Source organism: Oncorhynchus keta, unplaced genomic scaffold (assembly GCF_023373465.1).
Source record: "Oncorhynchus keta strain PuntledgeMale-10-30-2019 unplaced genomic scaffold, Oket_V2 Un_contig_3917_pilon_pilon, whole genome shotgun sequence".
Taxonomy (NCBI): domain Eukaryota; kingdom Metazoa; phylum Chordata; class Actinopteri; order Salmoniformes; family Salmonidae; genus Oncorhynchus; species Oncorhynchus keta.
The window spans coordinates 207501-231068 of record NW_026287502.1 but is presented as its reverse complement, the minus strand read 5'-3'; the positions used below and the strand labels follow the sequence as shown (position 1 = coordinate 231068).

The 23568-nt window shown below is 47.0% G+C and overlaps 2 protein-coding genes and 2 long non-coding RNA genes across 57 annotated transcripts in view; 2 read left to right on the top strand and 2 right to left on the bottom strand.

The window, feature by feature from the left end:
• Positions 1-2231, top strand: part of LOC127924292 (anoctamin-1-like) — a gene marked incomplete at its 5' end in the record, with an annotated part of 41594 nt that extends 39363 nt beyond the window's left edge. The window contains 2 exons of the mRNA XM_052508872.1: positions 1774-2067; positions 2214-2231. Coding sequence (XP_052364832.1) covers positions 1774-2067; positions 2214-2231 — 312 coding nt within the window. The remainder of the gene's footprint in view (positions 1-1773; positions 2068-2213) is intronic.
• A 166-nt stretch (positions 2232-2397) lies between these two features.
• Positions 2398-7138, top strand: LOC127924283 (uncharacterized). 50 transcript variants are annotated; one of them, XM_052508857.1, is made up of 8 exons: positions 2398-5238; positions 5527-5562; positions 5635-5850; positions 5923-6030; positions 6332-6367; positions 6524-6549; positions 6628-6705; positions 6810-7138. In XM_052508857.1, exon 1 carries the CDS (start codon positions 3543-3545, stop codon positions 5118-5120), a length of 1578 nt encoding a protein of 525 aa, XP_052364817.1. In that variant the 5' UTR covers positions 2398-3542; the 3' UTR covers positions 5121-5238; positions 5527-5562; positions 5635-5850; positions 5923-6030; positions 6332-6367; positions 6524-6549; positions 6628-6705; positions 6810-7138. The 50 variants fall into 50 exon arrangements, 31 of the variants coding, with proteins under 31 accessions (XP_052364817.1, XP_052364822.1, XP_052364820.1 ...); XM_052508862.1 differs by having other exon boundaries at positions 6498-6549; positions 6654-6705; XM_052508860.1 differs by having other exon boundaries at positions 6498-6549; positions 6628-6679.
• A 3079-nt stretch (positions 7139-10217) lies between these two features.
• LOC127924286 (uncharacterized) lies at positions 10218-11181 on the bottom strand. Its single transcript, XR_008117542.1, has 3 exons — positions 10957-11181; positions 10551-10905; positions 10218-10500 (listed from the first exon to the last, which is right to left on the bottom strand). It is a non-coding gene; the product is annotated as an uncharacterized LOC127924286 (long non-coding RNA).
• A 65-nt stretch (positions 11182-11246) lies between these two features.
• Positions 11247-13056, bottom strand: LOC127924287 (uncharacterized). 5 transcript variants are annotated; one of them, XR_008117544.1, is made up of 5 exons: positions 12884-13056; positions 12428-12451; positions 12044-12235; positions 11396-11611; positions 11247-11347 (listed from the first exon to the last, which is right to left on the bottom strand). It is a non-coding gene; the product is annotated as an uncharacterized LOC127924287 (long non-coding RNA). The 5 variants fall into 5 exon arrangements; XR_008117545.1 differs by lacking the exons at positions 12428-12451; positions 12884-13056 and adding an exon at positions 11804-11851 and having other exon boundaries at positions 12044-12270; XR_008117546.1 differs by lacking the exons at positions 12428-12451; positions 12884-13056 and having other exon boundaries at positions 11396-11443; positions 11996-12270.
• Positions 13057-23568: the final 10512 nt, after the last annotated feature.

Genomic DNA, 23568 nt, shown 5'->3' with positions numbered 1-23568 from the left:
TGACTCTGGAACAGTTACCTGGTACTGTATGTAATATAAAACTGACTCTGGAACAGTTACCTGGTACTGTATGTAATATCAAACTGACTCTGGAACAGTTACCTGGTACTGTATGTAATATCAAACTGACTCTGGAACAGTTACCTGGTACTGTATGTAATATCAAACTGACTCTGGAACAGTTACCTGGTACTGTATGTAATATCAAACTGACTCTGGAACAGTTACCTGGTACAATGATCAGTGTGGTTGGACAACTGTGTTTGAAGTGTGGTTGGACCACTGTGGTTGTAGTGTGGTTGGACCACTCTGGTTGTAGTGTGGTTGGACAACTGTGGTTGCAATGTGGTTGGACCACTGTGGTTCTAGTGTGGTTGGACCAATGATCAGTGTGGTTGGACCATTGTGGTTCTAGTGTGGTTGGACCAATGATCAGTGTGGTTGGACCAATGATCAGTGTGGTTGGACCACTGTGGTTGTAGTGTGGTTGGACCACTGTGGTTGTAGTGTTGTTGGACCACTGTGGTTGTAGTGTGGTTGGACCACTGTGGTTGTAGTGTGGTTGGACCACTGTGGTTGTAGTATTGTTGGACCACTGTGGTTGTAGTGTGGTTGGACCACTGGTTGTAGTGTGGTTGGACCACTGTGGTTGTAGTATTGTTGGACCACTGTGGTTGTAGTGTGGTTGGACCACTGTGGTTGTAGTATTGTTGGACCACTGTGGTTGCAATGTGGTTGGACCACTGTGGTTGTAGTGTGGTTGGACCATTGTGGTTGCAGTGTGGTTGGACCAATGATCAGTGTGGTTGGACCATTGTGGTTGCAGTGTGGTTGGACCAATGATCAGTGTGGTTGGACCATTGTGGTTGCAGTGTGGTTGGACCAATGATCAGTGTGGTTGGACCATTGTGGTTGCAGTGTGGTTGGACCATTGTGGTTGCAGTGTGGTTGGACCAATGATCAGTGTGGTTGGACCATTGTGGTTGCAGTGTGGTTGGACCAATGATCAGTGTGGTTGCACCATTGTGGTTGCAGTGTGGTTGGACCAATGATCAGTGTGGTTGGACCAATGATCAGTGTGGTTGGACCAATGATCAGTGTGGTTGGACCATTGTGGTTGCAGTGTGGTTGGACCAATGATCAGTGTGGTTGGACCACTGTGGTTGCAGTGTGGTTGGACCAATGATCAGTGTGGTTGGACCAATGATCAGTGTGGTTGGACCATTGTGGTTGCAGTGTGGTTGGACCAATAATCAGTGTGGTTGGACCACTGTGGTTGCAGTGTGGTTGGACCAATGATCAGTGTGGTTGGACCAATGATCAGCGTGGTTGGACCAATGATCAGTGTGGTTGGACCAATGATCAGTGTGGTCGGACCAATGATCAGTGTGGTTGGACCACTGTGGTTGCAGTGTGGTTGGACCAATGATCAGTGTGGTTGGACCATTGATCAGTGTGGTTGGACCAATGATCCGTGTGGTTGGACCAATGATCAGTGTGGTTGGACCATTGATCAGTGTGGTTGGACCATTGATCAGTGTGGTTGGACCATTGATCAGTGTGGTTGGACCATTGATCAGTGTGGTTGAACCATTGATCAGTGTGGTTGGACCACTGTGGTTGCAGTGTGGTTGTATTTTAGTCACAGTGGAGCATTTATCAGATGATTCAGTACATCACCAACCAGTTTAACAAACTCCTGTCTTCTGTTGTCCCTTTGTGCTCCATCCTTCCTTCACTCTCCACCCACGTCCACGACGCTGTCTCCACCAGAACCTGGTGATGTTCCTGAGCCTGCTGGTTGCCTGGGTGATCCCAGACGTACCGAAGAACATCAGTGAGCAGCTGAAGAGAGAGAAGACTCTGCTGGTGGACGTGTTCCTCCGGGAGGAGAAGGACAAGTTCCACCTCCTCCAGAGCCTCTTCTCCTCCAAGGACCAGCCCAGCCAGGGTCACCCCAACACGGCCCACTTCCGTACTCTACCCCTAGGCCTCTCTCAGGGCCTAGGCCAGCCCCGGGGCGGAGAGGGAGGAATCCCGGGGCGAGATGCAGGGCTGCCAGTTTCAGTCAGTTCACCAGACAGATGTCCATGTCTCCTAGCAACAACGCAGGCCGACAGATGTCCATGTCTCCTAGCAACGACGCAGCCCGACACACAGCGGTCTGACACGCTACTGTAGCGGTTGGATACAAACGTTCTTTATCCCCACAGGAGAAGTTCAGACGCTAGTGTGGTAGCTACATGGAGTCCGAATGCTCCTCTGAGATTCTCTCACCCATGTAGACTTGGTGTTCTCTTTCTGAAGCAGTGTGATGATGGAACATACCGATCATGGACTTGTTCTTCTGGCCGCGATAATCTACGTATTCTTGACCATTGTATGATAATCTGCATGATGAGAAGTGACTGTATAGTTCCCTTAAGGAAAAACACCTTCAGCCTGACGGTCTTCTCTGAGAGAGCTTTCCCATGTCTGGAACACACGTGGAGCTGCTGTTTACCTTCACCAATAACCTAAAGACATGGCCAACGGACAGTCAGGTGTGTCAACACCATCCCTCAGCTGTGTAGACCTGCTTTCCATGCTGTCTGCTATACAGTCAGGTGTGTCAACACCATCCCTCAGCTGTGTAGACCTGCTTTCCATGCTGTCTGCTATACAGTCTTTTTCTGTCATGCTGTTTGGTTGCTTTTTGTGTTGTTGCTTTCTGTCTGTCTGTGTTACTGGTCATATGTTGGTCTGTCTGTGTTACTGGTTATATGTTGCTCTGTCTGTGTTACTGGTTATATGTTGCGCTGTCTGTGTTACTGGTTATATGTTGCTCTGTCTGTGTCTCTGTCTGTCTGTGTTACTGGTCATATGTTGGTCTGTCTGTGTTACTGGTCATATGTTGGTCTGTCTGTGTTACTGGTCATATGTTGGTCTGTCTGTGTTACTGGTCATATGTTGCTCTGTCTGTGTTACTGGTCATATGTTGCTCTGTCTGTGTTACTGGTTATATGTTGCTCTGTCTGTGTCTCTGTCTGTCTGTGTTACTGGTTATATGTTGCTCTGTCTGTGTTACTGGTTATATGTTGCTCTGTCTGTGTCTCTGTCTGTCTGTGTTACTGGTTATATGTTGCTCTGTCTGTGTTACTGGTCATATGTTGCTCTGTCTGAGTTACTGGTCATATGTTGCTCTGTCTGAGTTACTGGTCATATGTTGCTCTGTCTGTGTTACTGGTCATATGTTGCTCTGTCTGTTACTGGTTATATGTTGCTCTGTCTGTTACTGGTTATATGTTGCTCTGTCTGTTACTGGTCATATGTTGCTCTGTCTGTTACTGGTCATATGTTGCTCTGTCTGTTACTGGTTATATGTTGCTCTGTCTGTGTTACTGGTTATATGTTGCTCTGTCTGTGTTACTGGTTATATGTTGCTCTGTCTGTTACTGGTTATATGTTGCTCTGTCTGTGTCTCTGTCTGTCTGTGTTACTGGTTATATGTTGCTCTGTCTGTGTTACTGGTCATATGTTGCTCTGTCTGAGTTACTGGTCATATGTTGCTCTGTCTGAGTTACTGGTCATATGTTGCTCTGTCTGTGTTACTGGTCATATGTTGCTCTGTCTGTTACTGGTTATATGTTGCTCTGTCTGTTACTGGTTATATGTTGCTCTGTCTGTTACTGGTCATATGTTGCTCTGTCTGTTACTGGTCATATGTTGCTCTGTCTGTTACTGGTTATATGTTGCTCTGTCTGTGTTACTGGTTATATGTTGCTCTGTCTGTGTTACTGGTTATATGTTGCTCTGTCTGTTACTGGTTATATGTTGCTCTGTCTGTGTCTCTGTCTGTCTGTGTTACTGGTTATATGTTGCTCTGTCTGTGTTACTGGTTATATGTTGCTCTGTCTGTGTTACTGGTTATATGTTGCTCTGTCTGTGTTACTGGTTATATGTTGCTCTGTCTGTGTCTCTGTCTGTCTGTGTTACTGGTCATATGTTGGTCTGTCTGTGTTACTGGTCATATGTTGGTCTGTCTGTGTTACTGGTCATATGTTGGTCTGTCTGTGTTACTGGTCATATGTTGCTCTGTCTGTGTTACTGGTCATATGTTGCTCTGTCTGTGTTACTGGTTATATGTTGCTCTGTCTGTGTCTCTGTCTGTCTGTGTTACTGGTTATATGTTGCTCTGTCTGTGTTACTGGTTATATGTTGCTCTGTCTGTGTCTCTGTCTGTCTGTGTTACTGGTTATATGTTGCTCTGTCTGTGTTACTGGTCATATGTTGCTCTGTCTGAGTTACTGGTCATATGTTGCTCTGTCTGTGTTACTGGTCATATGTTGCTCTGTCTGTTACTGGTTATATGTTGCTCTGTCTGTGTTACTGGTTATATGTTGCTCTGTCTGCGTTACTGGTTATATGTTGCTCTGTCTGTTACTGGTTATATGTTGCTCTGTCTGTGTCTCTGTCTGTCTGTGTTACTGGTTATATGTTGCTCTGTCTGTGTTACTGGTTATATGTTGCTCTGTCTGTGTTACTGGTTATATGTTGCTCTGTCTGTGTTACTGGTCATATGTTGCTCTGTCTGTGTTACTGGTTATATGTTGCTCTGTCTGTGTTACTGGTTATATGTTGCTCTGTCTGTGTTACTGGTCATATGTTGCTCTGTCTGTGTTACTGGTTATATGTTGCTCTGTCTGTGTCTCTGTCTGTCTGTGTTACTGGTCATATGTTGCTCTGTCTGTGTCTCTGTCTGTCTGTGTTACTGGTTATATGTTGTTCTGTCTGTGCTTATTGTCTGTCTGTGTTACTGGTCATATGTTGCGCTGCTTATTGTCTGTCTGTCTGTGTTACTGGTTATATGTTGCTCTGTCTGTGCTTATTGTCTGTCTGTGTTACTGGTTATATGTTGCGCTGCTTATTGTCTGTCTGTGTTACTGGTTATATGTTGCTCTGTCTGTGATTATTGTCTGTCTGTGTTACTGGTTATATGTTGCTCTGTCTGTGCTTATTGTCTGTCTGTGTTACTGGTCATATGTTGCTCTGTCTGTGTTACTGGTCATATGTTGCGCTGCTTATTGTCTGTCTGTGTTGTTATTGGATTTGTTTTTCCCAGGTACTCTGGTCGAAAATGATCCAGCTGGCTAAAACCATCACCTTTACAGAAATGTTGATAAATGTGTACTGTTCCTGTAAAAAAATAAAACTTAAGAATAATAATTAAAAAGATTGGGTAATGTATAGAATATCAAGGTCCAGTGTGTATAACTGGGTAATGTACATGTTGAGGTCCAGAGTGTATAACTGGGTAATGTACATGTTGAGGTCCAGAGTGTATAACTGGGTAATGTACATGTTGAGGTCCAGAGTGTATAACTGGGTAATGTACATGTTGAGGCCCAGAGTGTATAACTGGGTAATGTACATGTTGAGGTCCAGAGTGTATAACTGGGTAATGTACATGTTGAGGCCCAGAGTGTATAACTGGGTAATGTACATGTTGAGGTCCAGAGTGTATAACTGGGTGATGTACATGTTGAGGTCCAGAGTGTATAACTGGGTAATGTACATGTTGAGGTCCAGAGTGTATAACTGGGTAATGTACATGTTGAGGCCCAGAGTATATAACTGGGTAATGTACATGTTGAGGCCCAGAGTGTATAACTGGGTAATGTACATGTTGAGGTCCAGAGTGTATAACTGGGTAATGTACATGTTGAGGTCCAGAGTGTATAACTGGGTAATGTACATGTTGAGGCCCAGAGTGTATAACTGGGTAATGTACATGTTGAGGCCCAGAGTGTATAACTGGGTAATGTACATGTTGAGGCCCAGAGTGTATAACTGGGTAATGTACATGTTGAGGTTCAGAGTGTACAACTGGGTAATGTACATGTTGAGGCCCAGAGTGTATAACTGGGTAATGTACTTGTTGAGGTCCAGAGTGTATAACTGGGTAATGTACATGTTGAGGCCCAGAGTGTATAACTGGGTAATGTACATGTTGAGGCCCAGAGTGTATAACTGGGTAATGTACATGTTGAGGTCCCAGAGTGTATAACTGGGTAATGTACATGTTGAGGCCCAGAGTGTATAACTGGGTAATGTACATGTTGAGGCCCAGAGTGTATAACTGGGTAATGTATAACTGGGTAATGTTGTTGAGGCCCAGAGTGTATAACTGGGTGATGTACATGTTGAGGTCCAGAGTGTATAACTGGGTAATGTACATGTTGAGGCCCAGAGTGTATAACTGGGTAATGTACATGTTGAGGCCCAGAGTGTATAACTGGGTAATGTACATGTTGAGGCCCAGAGTTTATAACTGGGTAATGTACATGTTGAGGTCCAGAGTGTATAACTGGGTAATGTACATGTTGAGGTGTTAGCATCTTTCACATTTCACAGGTGTTAGCATCTGTCACATTTCACAGGTGTTAGCATCTGTCACATTTCACAGGTGTTAGCATCTGTCACATTTCACAGGTGTTAGCATCTTTCACATTTCACAGGTGTTAGCATCTGTCACATTTCACAGGTGTTAGCATCTGTCACATTTCACAGGTGTTAGCATCTTTCACATTTCACAGGTGTTAGCATCTGTCACATTTCACAGGTGTTAGCATCTTTCACATTTCACAGGTGTTAGCATCTGTCACATTTCACAGGTGTTAGCATCTGTCACATTTCACAGGTGTTAGCATCTGTCACATTTCACAGGTGTTAGCATCTGTCACATTTCACAGGTGTTAGCATCTGTCACATTTCACAGGTGTTAGCATCTTTCACATTTCACAGGTGTTAGCATCTGTCACATTTCACAGGTGTTAGCATCTTTCACATTTCACAGGTGTTAGCATCTGTCACATTTCACAGGTGTTAGCATCTGTCACATTTCACAGGTGTTAGCATCTGTCACATTTCACAGGTGTTAGCATCTGTCACATTTCACAGGTGTTAGCATCTGTCACATTTCCCAAGAGGAGGGGACATTTGGTCCATATTCTTGCCTGTAACTTGGAAAGAGAGGGTGGAGCTTTTCGTTCCGGTTCATTCTATCTCTTCTCTTAAAGCCCATGCAGTTGTTGAAAGTGTATTTTTAAATCATCATCATTGTACGGCTAATAAATCACTGTTTATTTCATGAAAATAACGTCAAATATATTTTGGTCATTTATTTCGCCGAGCCTCATTTTGCCATTGAAATGCTCAGTCTGATCATGTGGCCGTGTTGATACAAATGTAATGTACAGAGCCCTGATTGGCAGATAGGATGGTCCAGACCTGGGATTCCCAAACTCGGTGCTGGGGCCCCTTGGGTGGACCTTTTGGTTTGTCCCCCAGCACTACTCTGCTGATTCAGATAATCACGGACCTTTTGGTTTGTCCCCCAGCACTACTCCACTGATTCAGATAATCACGGACCTTTTGGTTTGTCCCCCAGCACTACTCTGCTGATTCAGATAATCACGGACCTTTTGGTTTGTCCCCCAGCACTACTCTGCTGATTCAGATAATCACAGACCTTTTGGTTTGTCCCCCAGCACTACGCCACTGATTCAGATAATCACGGACCTTTTGGTTTGTCCCCCAGCACTACTCCACTGATTCAGATAATCACGGACCTTTTGGTTTGTCCCCCAGCACTACTCCACTGATTCAGATAATCACGGACCTTTTGGTTTGTCCCCCAGCACTACTCCACTGATTCAGATAATCACGGACCTTTTGGTTTGTCCCCCAGCACTACTCCACTGATTCAGATAATCACGGACCTTTTGGTTTGTCCCCCAGCACTACGCCACTGATTCAGATAATCACGGACCTTTTGGTTTGTCCCCCAGCACTACTCCACTGATTCAGATAATCACGGACCTTTTGGTTTGTCCCCCAGCACTACTCCGCTGATTCAGATAATCACGGACCTTTTGGTTTGTCCCCCAGCACTACTCTGCTGATTCAGATAATCACAGACCTTTTGGTTTGTCCCCCAGCACTACTCTGCTGATTCAGATAATCACGGACCTTTTGGTTTGTCCCCCAGCACTAATCCACTGATTCAGATAATCACGGACCTTTTGGTTTGTCCCCCAGCACTACTCCACTGATTCAGATAATCACGGACCTTTTGGTTTGTCCCCCAGCACTACTCCGCTTATTCAGATAATCACGGACCTTTTGGTTTGTCCCCCAGCACTACTCCACTGATTCAGATAATCACGGACCTTTTGGTTTGTCCCCCAGCACTACTCCGCTTATTCAGATAATCACGGACCTTTTGGTTTGTCCCCCAGCACTACTCCTCTGATTCAGATAATCACGGACCTTTTGGTTTGTCCCCCAGCACTACTCCGCTTATTCAGATAATCACGGACCTTTTGGTTTGTCCCCCAGCACTACTCCACTGATTCAGATAATCACGGACCTTTTGGTTTGTCCCCCAGCACTACTCCACTGATTCAGATAATCACGGACCTTTTGGTTTGTCCCCCAGCACTACTCCTCTGATTCAGATAATCACAGACCTTTTGGTTTGTCCCCCAGCACTACTCCACTGATTCAGATAATCACTGACCTTTTGGTTTGTCCCCCAGCACTACTCTGCTGATTCAGATAATCACAGACCTTTTGGTTTGTCCCCCAGCACTACTCCTCTGATTCAGATAATCACAGACCTTTTGGTTTGTCCCCCAGCACTACTCCACTGATTCAGATAATCACAGACCTTTTGGTTTGTCCCCCAGCACTACTCCACTGATTCAGATAATCACTGACCTTTTGGTTTGTCCCCCAGCACTACTCTGCTGATTCAGATAATCACGGACCTTTTGGTTTGTCCCCCAGCACTACTCCACTGATTCAGATAATCACTGACCTTTTGGTTTGTCCCCCAGCACTACTCCTCTGATTCAGATAATCACGGACCTTTTGGTTTGTCCCCCAGCACTACTCCACTGATTCAGATAATCACGGACCTTTTGGTTTGTCCCCCAGCACTACTCCACTGATTCAGATAATCACAGACCTTTTGGTTTGTCCCCCAGCACTACTCCACTGATTCAGATAATCACGGACCTTTTGGTTTGTCCCCCAGCACTACTCCTCTGATTCAGATAATCACGGACCTTTTGGTTTGTCCCCCAGCACTACTCCACTGATTCAGATAATCACAGACCTTTTGGTTTGTCCCCCAGCACTACTCCTCTGATTCAGATAATCACAGACCTTTTGGTTTGTCCCCCAGCACTACTCCACTGATTCAGATAATCACTGACCTTTTGGTTTGTCCCCCAGCACTACTCCACTGATTCAGATAATCACAGACCTTTTGGTTTGTCCCCCAGCACTACTCCGCTGATTCAGATAATCACAGACCTTTTGGTTTGTCCCCCAGCACTACTCCTCTGATTCAGATAATCACAGACCTTTTGGTTTGTCCCCCAGCACTACTCCTCTGATTCAGATAATCACGGACCTTTTGGTTTGTCCCCCAGCACTACTCCACTGATTCAGATAATCACAGACCTTTTGGTTTGTCCCCCAGCACTACTCCACTGATTCAGATAATCACTGACCTTTTGGTTTGTCCCCCAGCACTACTCCTCTGATTCAGATAATCACGGACCTTTTGGTTTGTCCCCCAGCACTACTCCACTGATTCAGATAATCACGGACCTTTTGGTTTGTCCCCCAGCACTACTCCTCTGATTCAGATAATCACAGACCTTTTGGTTTGTCCCCCAGCACTACTCCACTGATTCAGATAATCACAGACCTTTTGGTTTGTCCCCCAGCACTACTCCACTGATTCAGATAATCACTGACCTTTTGGTTTGTCCCCCAGCACTACTCCACTGATTCAGATAATCACTGACCTTTTGGTTTGTCCCCCAGCACTACTCCACTGATTCAGATAATCACGGACCTTTTGGTTTGTCCCCCAGCACTACTCCGCTTATTCAGATAATCACGGCTCGATGATGAGTTGGTTATGTGAATCAGCTGTGTCGTTCAAAAACCAAAGTGTGAACCTGGGGGGCCCAGGACTGAGTTTGAGAACCCATGATCTAGTGTGCACCTGGGGGGGCCCCAGGACTGAGTTTGAGAACCCATGATCTAGTGTGCACCTCGGGGGCCCCAGGACTGAGTTTGAGAACCCATGATCTAGTATGCACCTCGGGGGCCCCAGGACTGAGTTTGAGAACCCATGATCTAGTGTGCACCTCGGGGCCCCAGGACTGAGTTTGAGAACCCATGATCTAGTGTGCACCTCGGGGGGCCCCAGGACTGAGTTTGAGAACCCATGATCTAGTGTGCACCTCGGGGGGCCCCAGGACTGAGTTTGAGAACCCATGATCTAGTGTGCACCTCGGGGGGCCCCAGGACTGAGTTTGAGAACCCATGATCTAGTGTGCACCTCGGGGGGCCCCAGGACTGAGTTTGAGAACCCATGATCTAGTGTGCACCTCGGGGGGCCCCAGGACTGAGTTTGAGAACCCATGATCTAGTGTGCACCTCGGGGGGGCCCCAGGACTGAGTTTGAGAACCCATGATCTAGTGTGAACCTCGGGGGGCCCCAGGACTGAGTTTGAGAACCCATGATCTAGTGTGCACCTGGGGGGGCCCCAGGACTGAGTTTGAGAACCCATGATCTAGTGTGCACCTCGGGGGGCCCCAGGACTGAGTTTGAGAACCCATGATCTAGTGTGCACCTCGGGGGGGCCCCAGGACTGAGTTTGAGAACCCATGATCTAGTGTGCACCTGGGGGGCCCCAGGACTGAGTTTGAGAACCCATGATCTAGACTTTAGAATCTACCCGCTTACCCCTTCAAGGTAGGTGGAGACATATCAGAGGAGATTGGTGGCACCTTAATTAGGGAGGACAGGCTCGTGTTCATGACTGGTATGGATAATGGCACCTTAATTAGGGAGGACAGGCTCGTGTTCATGACTGGTATGGATAATGGCACCTTAATTGGGGAGAACAGGCTTGTGTTCATGACTGGTATGGATAATGGCACCTTAATTGGGGAGAACAGGCTCGTGTTCATGACTGGTATGGTATCAAACACGTTTCCATGTGTTTGATGCCATTACATTCACTCTGACCATTATTATGAGCCATCCTCCTCTCAGCAGCCTCCTGTGATGCATATTTAAATCAAATATGACTGGTCGTTTGTCAGAATAACCAGATCACATTGTGATGACCAGTGCCAAAAACTCCACGCCTGAAATTACAGGCATTTATTTCAGAAAGCTCTTTCCCCCAAAAAAGGTATTATCATTATTTTCACAATCTGAGTGTTGTATGTCTTAAAACAACACTGGGAACAATTTGGACCGCACTGCTTCTTTAACCTTCTACTGCACTGCTTCTTTAACCTTCTACTGCAGTGGTTCTGTAACCTTCTACTGCAGTGGTTCTGTAACTTTCTACTGCAGTGGTTCTGTAACCTTCTACTGCAGTGGTTCTGTAACCTTCTACTGCAGTGGTTCTGTAACCTTCTACTGCAGTGGTTCTGTAACCTTCTACTGCAGTGGTTCTGTAACCTTCTACTGCAGTGGTTCTGTAACCTTCTACTGCACTGCTTCTTTAACCTTCTACTGCAGTGGTTCTGTAACCTTCTACTGCACTGCTTCTTTAACCCTCTACTGCACTGCTTATTTAACCTTCTACTGCAGTGGTTCTGTAACCTTCTACTGCAGTGGTTCTGTAACCTTCTACTGCAGTGGTTCTGTAACCTTCTACTGCAGTGGTTCTGTAACCTTCTACTGCAGTGGTTCTGTAACCTTCTACTGCAGTGGTTCTGCAACCTTCTACTGCACTGCTTCTTTAACCTTCTACTGCAGTGGTTCTGTAACCTTCTACTGCAGTGGTTCTGTAACCTTCTACTGCAGTGGTTCTGCAACCTTCTACTGCACTGCTTATTTAACCTTCTACTGCAGTGGTTCTGTAACCTTCTACTGCAGTGGTTCTGTAACCTTCTACTGCAGTGGTTCTGCAACCTTCTACTGCACTGCTTATTTAACCTTCTACTGCAGTGGTTCTGTAACCTTCTACTGCAGTGCTTCTTTAACCTTCTACTGCAGTGGTTCTGTAACCTTCTACTGCACTGCTTCTTTAACCTTCTACTGCAGTGGTTCTGTAACCTTCTACTGCAGTGGTTCTGTAACCTTCTACTGCACTGCTTCTTTAACCTTCTACTGCAGTGGTTCTGTAACTTTCTACTGCAGTGGTTCTGTAACCTTCTACTGCAGTGGTTCTGTAACCTTCTACTGCAGTGGTTCTGTAACCTTCTACTACAGTGCTTCTTTAACCTTCTACTGCAGTGGTTCTGTAACTTTCTACTGCAGTGGTCCTGTAACCTTCTACTGCAGTGGTTCTGTAACCTTCTACTGCACTGCTTCTGTAACCTTCTACTGCACTGCTTCTGTAACTTTCTACTGCAGTGGTTCTGTAACCTTCTACTGCAGTGGTTCTGTAACCTTCTACTGCAGTGGTTCTGTAATCTTCTACTGCAGTGGTTCTGTAACCTTCTACTGCAGTGGTTCTGTAACCTTCTACTGCAGTGGTTCTGTAACTTTCTACTGCAGTGGTCCTGTAACCTTCTACTGCAGTGGTTCTTTAACCTTCTACTGCACTGCTTCTGTAACTTTCTACTGCAGTGGTTCTGAAACCGTCTACAGCAGTGGTTCTGTAACCTTCTACTGCACTGCCTCTTTATCCTTCTACTGCAGTGGTTCTGTAACCTTCTACTGCAGTGGTTCTTTAACCTTCTACTGCACTGCTTCTGTAACTTTCTACTGCAGTGGTTATGTAACCTTCTACTGCAGTGGTTCTGTAACCTTCTACTGCAGTGGTTCTGTAACTTTCTACTGCAGTGGTCCTGTAACCTTCTACTGCACTGCTTATTTAACCTTCTACTGCAGTGGTTCTGTAACCTTCTACTGCAGTGGTTCTGTAACCTTCTACTGCAGTGGTTCTGTAACTTTCTACTGCAGTGGTTCTGTAACCTTCTACTGGACTGGTTCTGTAACTTTCTACTGCAGTGGTTCTGAAACCTTCTACTGCAGTGGTTCTGTAACCTTCTACTGCAGTGGTTCTGTAACCTTCTACTAGACTGGTTCTGTAACTTTCTACTGCAGTGGTTCTGTAACCTTCTACTGGACTGGTTCTGTAACTTTCTACTGCAGTGGTTCTGAAACCTTCTACTGCTTTTAGTTTAGTTTATTCATTCGACCATTTTTAAAAACAAGAACACATCAAACTTGAAAAAGCAATTGTGTATAGTAGGTGTGGCTGTCATCTGGCCGCCCCCCAGTCCCTCTACCAGGTGAATGTGGCTGTCACCTGGCCGCCCCCAGTCCCTCTACCAGGTGAATGTGGCTGTCACCTGGCCGCCCCCCAGTCCCTCTACCAGGTGAATGTGGCTGTCATCTGGCCGCCCCCCAGTCCCTCTACCAGGTGAATGTGGCTGTCATCTGGCCGCCCCCCAGTCCCTCTACCAGGTGAATGTGGCTGTCATCTGGCCGCCCCCCAGTCCCTCTACCAGGTGAATGTGGCTGTCACCTGGCCGCCCCCAGTCCCTCTACCAGGTGAATGTGGCTGTCACCTGGCCGCCCCCCAGTCCCTCTACCAGGTGAATGTGGCTGACTCGCACAGTGTGCTCCCCTTCCCTCCCAACAGTAACCTGTGGTGGGATGGGTATAGCCTCTAGTGATGTGTTGCTGTTCCCTTACGAGAACCCACTTACTCTGGTGTGTTTATCCCATTGAGTGACTAGCATAGTCCCTCATAGCAAAATAGAATGAAGGATAGTCACATATCTTATTTCACCTTTTTATATAACTAGTTGAGAACAAGTTCTCATTTACAACTGCGACCTGGCCAAGATAAAGCAAAGCAGTGCGACACAAACAACAACAGAGTTTCCACATGGACTATACGACACGTACAGTCAATAACACAGTAGAAAAGTCTCTGCACAGTGTGTCTTATTCATTAATACTTACTTTCCCACCATAATTTGCAAATAAATTCATTAAAAATCCTACAATGTGATTTTCCCCCTCATTTTGTCTGTCATAGTTGAAGTGTACCTATGATGAAAATTACAGGCCTCTTATCTTTTTAAGTGGGAGAAGTTGCACAATTGGTGGCTGACTAAATACTGTTTTTTGCCCCACTGTAAGATCAGGGAGATCAGGCAATAAATAGGCCATAGTGGCAAAATAATTAAACTTTAGCAGTTAAACACCGGAGGGATGGATGTGCAGAAGATGAATGTGCAAGTAGAGATACTGGTATTTATAGGGGGTTGGGGGGCCCAGGTATATAGGGGGTTATAGGGGTTATAGGGGGTTGGGGGGCCCAGGTATATAGGGGTTATAGGGGGTTGGGGGACCCAGGTATTTATAGGGGTTTGGGGGCCAGGTATTTATAGGGGATTGGAGGGCCCAGGTATTTATAGGGGGTTGGGACGCCCAGGTATTTATAGGGGGTTGGGTGCCAGGTATTTATAGGGGGTTGGGGGGCCCAGGTATTTATAGGGGTTTGGGGGCCAGGTATTTATAGGGGATTGGAGGGCCCAGGTATTTATAGGGGGTTGGGGGGCCCAGGTATTTATAGGGGTTGGGGGCCAGGTATTTATAGGGGTTGGGGGCCCAGGTATGTATTGGGTTGGGGGCCCAGGTATTTATAGGGGATTGGGGGGCCCAGGTATTTATAGGGGGTTGGGGGGCCCAGGTATTTATAGGGGGTTGGGGGGCCCAGGTATTTATAGGGGGTTGGGGGCCCAGGTATTTATAGGGGGTTGGGGGGCCCAGGTATTTATAGGGGTTGGGGGCCCAGGTATTTATAGGGCCCAGGTATATAGGGGGTTATAGGGGGTTATAGGGGGTTGGGGGGCCCAGGTATTTATAGGGCCCAGGTATTTATAGGGGGTTGGGGGTCCAGGTATTTATAGGGGGTTGGGGGGCCCAGGTATTTATAGGGCCCAGGTATTTATAGGGGGTTGGGGGGCCCAGGTATTTATAGGGCCCAGGAATTTATAGGGGGTTGGGGGGCCAGGTATTTATAGGGCCCAGGTATTTATAGGGGGTTGGGGGGCCCAGGTATTTAAAGGGGTTGGGGGCCCAGGTATTTATAGGGCCCAGGTATTTATAGGGGGTTGGGGGCCCAGGTATTTATAGGGCCCAGGTATTTATAGGGGGTTGGGGGGCCCAGGTATTTAAAGGGGGTTGGGGGGCCCAGGTATTTATAGGGGGTTGGGGGTCCAGGTATTTAAAGGGGGTTGGGGGTCTAGGTATTTAAAGGGGGTTGGGGGCCCAGGTATTTATAGGGGGTTGGGGGCCCAGGTATTTATAGGGGGTTGGGGGCCCAGGTATTTATAGGGGGTTGGGGGGTCCAGGTATTTAAAGGGGGTTGGGGGCCCAGGTATTTAAAGGGGGTTGGGGGCCCAGGTATTTATAGGGGGTTGGGGGGTCCAGGTATTTAAAGGGGGTTGGGGGTCCAGGTATTTAAAGGGGGTTGGGGGTCCAGGTATTTATAGGGGGTTGGGGGTCCAGGTATTTAAAGGGGGTTGGGGGCCCAGGTATTTAAAAGGGGTTGGGGGTCCAGGTATTTATAGGGGGTTGGGGGGGTCCAGGTATTTATAGGGGTTGGGGGTCCAGGTATTTATAGGGCCCAGGTATTTAAAGGGGGTTGGGGGGCCCAGGTATGTATAGGGGGTTGGGGGCCCAGGTATTTATAGGGGGTTGGGGGGTCCAGGTATTTATAGGGGTTGGGGGCCCAGGTATTTAAAGGGGTTGGTGGGCCCAGGTATTTAAAGGGGTTGGGGGCCCAGGTATTTATAGGGCCCAGATATTTATAGGGGGTTGGGGGGCCCCAGGTATTTATAGGGGTTGGGGGTCCAGGTATTTATAGGTGGTTGGGGGCCCAGGTATTTATAGGGGGTTGGGGGCCCAGGTATTTAAAGGGGGTTGGTGGGCCCAGGTATTTAAAGGGGGTTGGTGGGCCCAGGTATTTAAAGGGGTTGGGGGCCCAGGTATTTATAGGGCCCAGGTATTTATAGGGGTTGGGGGCCCAGGTATTTATAGGTGGTTGGGGGATCCAGGTATTTATAGGGGGTTGGGGGGCCCAGGTATTTAAAGGGGGTTGGTGGGCCCAGGTATTTATAGAGGGTTGGGGGGCCCAGGTATTTATAGAGGTTTGGGGGGCCCAGGTATTTATAGGGGGTTGGGGGGCCAGGTGTTTATAGGGGGTTGGGGGCCCCGGTATTTATAGGGGTTGGGGGCCCAGGTATTTAAAGGGGTTGGGGGCCCAGGTATTTATAGGGGTTGGGGGCCCAGGTATTTATAGGGGTTGGGGGCCCAGGTATTTATAGGGGGTTGGGGGCCCCAGGTATTTAAAGGGGTTGGGGGCCCAGGTATTTAAAGGGGGTTGTGGGCCCAGGTATTTATAGGGGGTTGGGGGGTCCAGGTATTTAAAGGGGGTTGGGGGCCCAGGTATTTAAAGGGGGTTGGGAGTCCAGCTATTTATAGGGGGTTGGGGGTCCAGGTATTTAAAGGGGGTTGGGGGCCCAGGTATTTAAAGGGGTTGGGGGTCCAGGTATTTATAGGGCCCAGGTATTTAAAGGGGGTTGGGGGCACAGGTATTTATAGGGGTTGGGGGTCCAGGTATTTATAGGGGGTTGGGGGGGGGTCCAGGTATTTATAGGGCCCAGGTATTTAAAGGGGGTTGGGGGGCCCAGGTATGTATAGGGGGTTGGGGGCCCAGGTATTTATAGGTGGTTGGGGGGTCCAGGTATTTATAGGGGGTTGGGGGGCCCAGGTATTTAAAGGGGGTTGGTGGGCCCAGGTATTTAAAGGGGGTTGGGGGGCCCAGGTATTTATAGGGCCCAGGTATTTATAGGGGGTTGGGGGGGCCCAGGTATTTATAGGGGGTTGGGGGTCCAGGTATTTATAGGTGGTTGGGGGCCCAGGTATTTATAGGGGGTTGGGGGCCCAGGAATTTAAAGGGGGTTGGTAGGCCCAGGTATTTAAAGAGGTTTGGTGGGCCCAGGTATTTAAAGGGGGTTGGGCGGCCCAGGTATTTATAGGGCCCAGGTATTTATAGGGGGTTGGGGGGCCCAGGTATTTATAGGGGGTTGGGGGGCCCCTGGTATTTATAGGGGGTTGGGGGGCCCAGGTATTTAAAGGGGGTTGGTGGGCCCAGGTATTTATAGAGGTTTGGGGGGCCCAGGTATTCATAGGGGGTTGGGGTGGCCAGGCATTTATAGGGGGTTGGGGGCCCAGGTATTTATAGGGGGTTGGGGGGGCCCAGGTATTTAAAGGGGTTGGGGGCCCAGGTATTTATAGGGGTTGGGGGCCCAGGTATTTATAGGGGTTGGGGGCCCAGTTATTTATAGGGGTTGGGGGCCCCAGGTATTTAAAGGGGTTGGGGGCCCAGGTATTTAAAGGGGTTGGGGGTCCAGGTATTTATAGGGGTTGGGGGCCAGGTATTTAAAGGGGTTGGGGGGGCAGGTATTTATAGGGGTTGGGGGCCCAGGTATTTATAGGGTTGGGGGCCCCAGGTATTTATAGGGGGTTGGGGCCCAGGTATTTATAGGGGTTGGGGGGGGCAGGTATTTATAGGTGGTTGGGGGCCCCAGGTATTTATAGGGGTTGGGGGGCCCAGGCATTTACAGGGGTTTGGGGGTTGGGGGCCCCAGGTATTTATAGGGGTTGGGGGCCCCAGGTATTTATAGGGGTTGGGGGCCCAGGTATTTGTAGGGGGTTGGGGGCCCAGGTATTTATAGGTGGTTGGGGGCCCAGGTATTTATAGGGGTTGGGGGCCCAGGTATTTATAGGGGTTGGGGGCCCAGGTATCTATAGGGGGTTGGGGAACCAGGTATTTATAGGGGGTTGGGGGCCCAGGTATTTATAGGGGGTTGGGGGGGCCATATTTATAAAAGACCACAGTGGCCTCCATCATTCTGCAGCATTGAAGATCCCCAAGACCACAGTGGCCTCCATCATTCTGCAGCATTGAAGATCTCCAAGACCACAGTGGCCTCCATCATTCTGCAACATTGAAGATCTCCAAGAACACAGTGGCCTCCGTCATTCTGCAGCATTGAAGGTCCCCAAGAACACAATGGCCTCCATCATTCTGCAGCATCAAGATCATCTGCAGCATTGAAGATCCCCAAGAAATACAGTGGCCTCCGTCAGAAGAAAGAACACAGTGGCCTCCATCATTCTGCAAGACCACAGTGGCCTCCGTCATTCTGCAGCATTGAAGGTCCCCAAGAACACAATGGCCTCCATCATTCTGCAGCATTGAAGATCCCCAAGACCACAGTGGCCTCCATCATTCTGCAGCATTGAAGATCTCCAAGACCACAGTGGCCTCCATCATTCTGCAGCATTGAAGATCTCCAAGACCACAGTGGCCTCCATCATTCTGCAGCATTGAAGATCTCCAAGACCACAGTGGCCTCCATCATTCTGCAGCATTGAAGATCTCCAAGAACACAGTGGCCTCCATCATTCTTAAATGGAAGATGTTTGGAACCACCAAGACTCTTCCTAGAGCTGCCCGCCTGGCAAAACTGAGAAATCGGGGAGAAGGGCGTTGGTCAGAGAGGTGACCAAGAACCCGATGGTCACTCTGACAGAGCTCCAGAGTTCCTCTGTGGAGAACCTTCCAGAAGGACAACCATCTCTGCAGCACTCCACCAATCAGGTCTTTTATGGTAGAGTGACCAAAAGAAAAGCCACTCCTCAGTAAAAGGCACATGACAGCTCGCTTGTAGTTTGCCAAAAGGAATCTAAAGAACTCACACCATGAGAAACAAGATTCTCTGGTCTGATGAAACCAAGATCTAACTCTGAAAATAGCTGTGCAGCAACGCTCCCCATCCAACCTGACAGAGCTTGAGAGGATCTGCAGAGAAGAATGGGAGAAACTCCCCAAATACAGGTGTGGCAAGCATCATACCCGAGAAGACTTAAGGCTGTAATCTCTGCCCAAGGTGCTTCAACAAAGTAAAAGGGTCTGAATGGGTGTTTTTGTTTTTTCATTATGGAGTATTGTGTGTAGATTTAAAACCATTTATTCCATTTTAGAATAAGGTTGTAACAAAATGTGGAGAAAGTAAATTAGTCTGAATACGTTTTTGGAATGCCCTGTATCTATCTGACCCAGATGACAGCAGAACAGAGAAGGAGCAGAACAGGATAATGTAAGGAGAGCCTGTGTTCTGAAGTCATAAACAGCCACCAGGCTGCACTTTCACAGGGTGTCATGTGTTGGCTACACCTCTACATTCCCCTATTGTGTGTGTGTGTGTGTGTGTGTGTGTGTGTGTGTGTGTGTGTGTGTGTGCGTGCGTGCGTGTGTGCGTGCGTGCGTGCGTGCGTGCGTGTGTGTGTGTGTGCATGTGTTTGTGTGCATGCGTGCATGCGTGCTTAAGCCCAGCCTCTGGCGCATTCCTGAACCGGCTCCACAAAACTTTGATGAACTGATTTGTCTCAGGTGATGTTTACTTTGTCTCTCTCTCTTTCTCTCAATTCAAATTCAATTTACGGGGCTTTATTGGCATGTGGGACATATGTTAACATTGACCAAAACAAGCGAAATAGATAATAAACAAAAATGAAATAAACTATCAAAATGAACAGTAAACATTACAAAATAAGTTCTAAAATAATATTTCAAATGTCATATGTCTCTATACTGTGTTGTATTGTGTAAATAGTTAAAGTACAAAAGGGAAAATAAATAAGAATACATTTGGGTTGTATTTACAATGGTGTTTGTTCCTCACTGGTTGCCCTTTTCTTGTGGCAACAGGTCACAAATCTGGCTGCTGTTATGGCACACTGTGGTATTTCACCCAGTAGATATGGGAGTTTATCAAAATTGGGTTTGTTTTCTAATTATTTGTGGATCTGTGTAATCTGAGGGAAATATGTGTCTCTAATATGGTCATACATTTGGCAGGAGGTTAGGAAGTGTGCACATAGCCTGTCTCCCTTGAGAGTCAGGTCTCCCTACGACAGCCTTTCTCAATAGCAAGGCTATGCTCACTGAGTCTGTACAGTCAAAAATATTTCCTTCATTTTGGGTCAGTCACAGGGGTCAGGTATTCTGCTACTGTGTACTCTCTGTTTAGGGCCAAATAGCATTCTAGTTTGCTCTGTTTTTTGTTAGTTTTTTCCAATGTGTCAAGTAATTAACTGAGTTTTCTCATGATTTGGTTGGGTCTAATTGTGCTGCTGTCCTGGGGCTCTGTGGGGTGTGTTTGTGTTTGTGAACAGAGCCCCAGGACCAGCAGCTTAGGGGACTCTTCCCCAGGTTCATCTCTCTGTAGGTGATGACTTTGTCATGGAAGGTTTGGGAATCGCTTCCTTTTAGGTGGTTGTAGAATATAACGGCTCTTTTCTGGATTTTGCTAATTAGCGATAATTTACCATAATTCACTGCATGTATTAATTGGTGTTTTACGTTGTACACGGGATATTTTTGCAGAATTATGCATGCATTCTCAATTTGGTGTTTGTCCTATTTTGTGAATTCTTGGTTGGTGAGCGGACCACCGACCTCACAACCATAAAGGGCAATGGGTTCTATCGCTGATTCAAGTATTTTTTGCCAGATTTCTATGTAGAATTTATGTTCCTTCGATGGCATAGAAGGCCCTTCTTACCTTGTCTCTCAGATCATTCACAGCTTTGTGGAAGTTACCTGTGGCGTTGATGTATAGTCTTTTGTCTGCTCTAGGGCAATGGTGGGTGTCTAGATGGAATTTGTTTTCGTGTTCCTGGTAACTGGACATTTTTGGAACACCATTATTTTTGTCTTACTGAGATTCACTGTCAGGGCCCAGGTCTGACGGAATCTGTGCAGAAGATCTAGGTGCTGCTGTAGGCCCTACTTGGTTGGGGACAGAAGCACCAGATCATCAGCAAACAGTAGACATTTGACTTCAGATTCTAGTAGGGTGAGGCCGGGTACTGCAGACTGTTCTAGTGCCCTCGCCAATTCGTTGATATATATGTTGAGGAGGGTGGGGCTTAAGCTGCATCCCTGTCTCACCCCACGGCCCTGTGGAAATAAATGTTTTTTTTTGGCCATTTTATCTGCACAAATGTTGTTTTTGTAAATGGTTTTTATAATGTTGTATGTTTTTCCCCCAACACCACTTTCCATCCATTTGTTTTACATTTACATTTAAGTCATTTAGCAGACGCTCCTATCCAGAGCCTTTTTGTTTTGGTGCATACACCTTATGACAACCAGTGGAACAGCCACTTGCATCTAAATCTTGTTGGGGGAGCCAAAGGATTACTTTGGCATTTACCCTATCCTAGGTATTCCTTGAAGAGGTGGGGTTTCAGGTGTAATCCGGAAGAGGATTGACCCGCTGTTGGCGTGTTGAGGGAGTTTGTTCCACCATTGGGGGCCAGGGGTCAAACAGTTTTGACTGGGCTGAGGGGGAACTGTACTTCCTCAGTGGTAGGGAGGCGAGCAGGCCAGAGGTGGATGAACGAGTGCCCTTGTTTGGGTGTAGGGCCTGATCAGAGCCTGGAATTTGAGGTCTGTATATTTAACAGCTCCGTAGGCGTCACCATGGTCTTGTTGAATGATGGGTTCTGGAAGCCAGTGGAGAGAGCTGGAAGCCATTGGGTGACGTGAGAGAACTTGGGAAGGTTGAACACCAGACGGGCTGCGGGTTCTGGATGAGTTGTAGGGTTTAATGGCACAGGCAGGGAGCCCAGCCAACAGCGAGTTGATTCAAGAGGGAGATGACATGTGCCTGGATTTTGCTGTTTGTTCCTTGTGATAGAGGGTCAATCAGATGGGATGTTGTAGAGCATGAACCTACAGGAACGGGACACCGCCTGTGATGTTAGTTGAGAACGCCAGGGTGTTGTCCAGGATCACGCCAAGGTTCTATAGCGCTCTGGGAGGAGGACACAATGGAGTTGTCAACCGTGATGGCGAGATCATGGAACACAGTCCACACCCACATACTAGGAAGAGGAGCTCCGTCTTGCTGAGGTTCAGCTTGAGGTGGTGATCCGCTTTTACACTGATATGTCTGCCAGACATGCAGAGATGCGATTCGCCACCTGGTCATTCAGAAGGGGGAAAGGAAAGATTAATTGTGTGTCGCTGCATTCAATGATAGGAGAGACCATGTGAGGTTATGACAGAGCCAAGTGACTTGGTGTATAGCTTTTATAAGAGAGGGCCTAGAACAGAGCCCTGGGGGACACCAGTGGTGAGAGCGCGTGGTGAGGAGACAGATCAATACGCCAAACCACCTGGTAGATGACCTGTCAGGTCTGACGTCAATATCGTAAACACTACAGTGAGATGCCCAATTCTGAAGAATGGAGAGGAGGACTGATGGTTCACAGTATTCTGAAGGCAGCCGATAGGTCTAGAAGGATGAGAGCAGAGGAGATGCTTTATTTGAAGCAGTGCATAAACACCGTGATACAGAGAAGAGCAGTTTCAGTTGAATGACTAGTCTTGAAACCTGACTGATTTGGATCAAGAAGGTCATTCTGAGAGAGATAGCGGTAGAGCTGGCCAAGGACGGCACGCTCAAGAGTTTTGGAGAGAAAAGAGAGAAGGGATTTTGTATAGCAGATCCGCTTGCCAAACTGAGTCAAAAGCCTTTTTGTTTTGTTTTGTTTGTCAATTAGGATGTGCAGTGTGAATACGTGGTCTGTCGTAGAGTCATTTCATAAAAAGCCAATTTGGCATTTGCTCAGTACATTGCTTGAAATGTAGGAGTCTGATTTTAATGATAATGCAGAGGATTTTCCCAAGGTTGCTGTTGACAGATATCCCACCGTAGTTATTGGGGTCAAAATTGTCTCCACTTTTGTGGATTGGGGTTAAAAGTCCTTGGTTCAAAATATTGGGAAAGTTGCCAGAGCCAAGGCTGATGTTAAAGATTTTAAGTATAGCCAATTGGAATTTGTGGTCTGTATATTTAATCAATTCAGAACGTCATTCAATGTAATTGTTGAATGCAGTGGGTTCTGGAATCCATTGGGTTCTGGAATCCATTGGGTTCTGGAATCCAGTTTGTTCTGGAATCCAGTGGGTTCTGGAATCCATTGGGTTCTGGAATCCAGTTTGTTCTGGAATCCATTGGGTTCTGGAATCCAGTGGGTTCTAGTCTTTAATAGTTGATTCTAGGATTTGTATTTGATCATGTACATGTTTTTGCTGTTTGTTCTTTGTTATAGAGCCAATCAGATTGGAGAAGTGGTTTATCCAGACATCTCCGGTTTGAATAGATAACTCTTCCTGTTGTTGTTTGTTATAGAGCCAATCAGATTGGAGAAGTGGTTTATCCAGACTTCTCTGGTTAGGATAGATAACTCACACATACATACACACATACATACACACACACACACACACACACATACTACAGTGATGTACGCTTTTATTCTGAAGTCAATATCATAAACACTACAGTGAAGTATGCTTTTATTCTGAAGTCAATATCATAAACACTACAGTGAAGTATGCTTTTATTCTGAAGTCAATATCATAAACACTACAGTGA

Coding starts and splice junctions, on each gene's coding strand:
- LOC127924283 (XM_052508863.1), top strand. CDS start 3,543: ATGTTGCTCTGTCTGAGTTACTGGTCATATGTTGCTCTGTCTGTGTTA.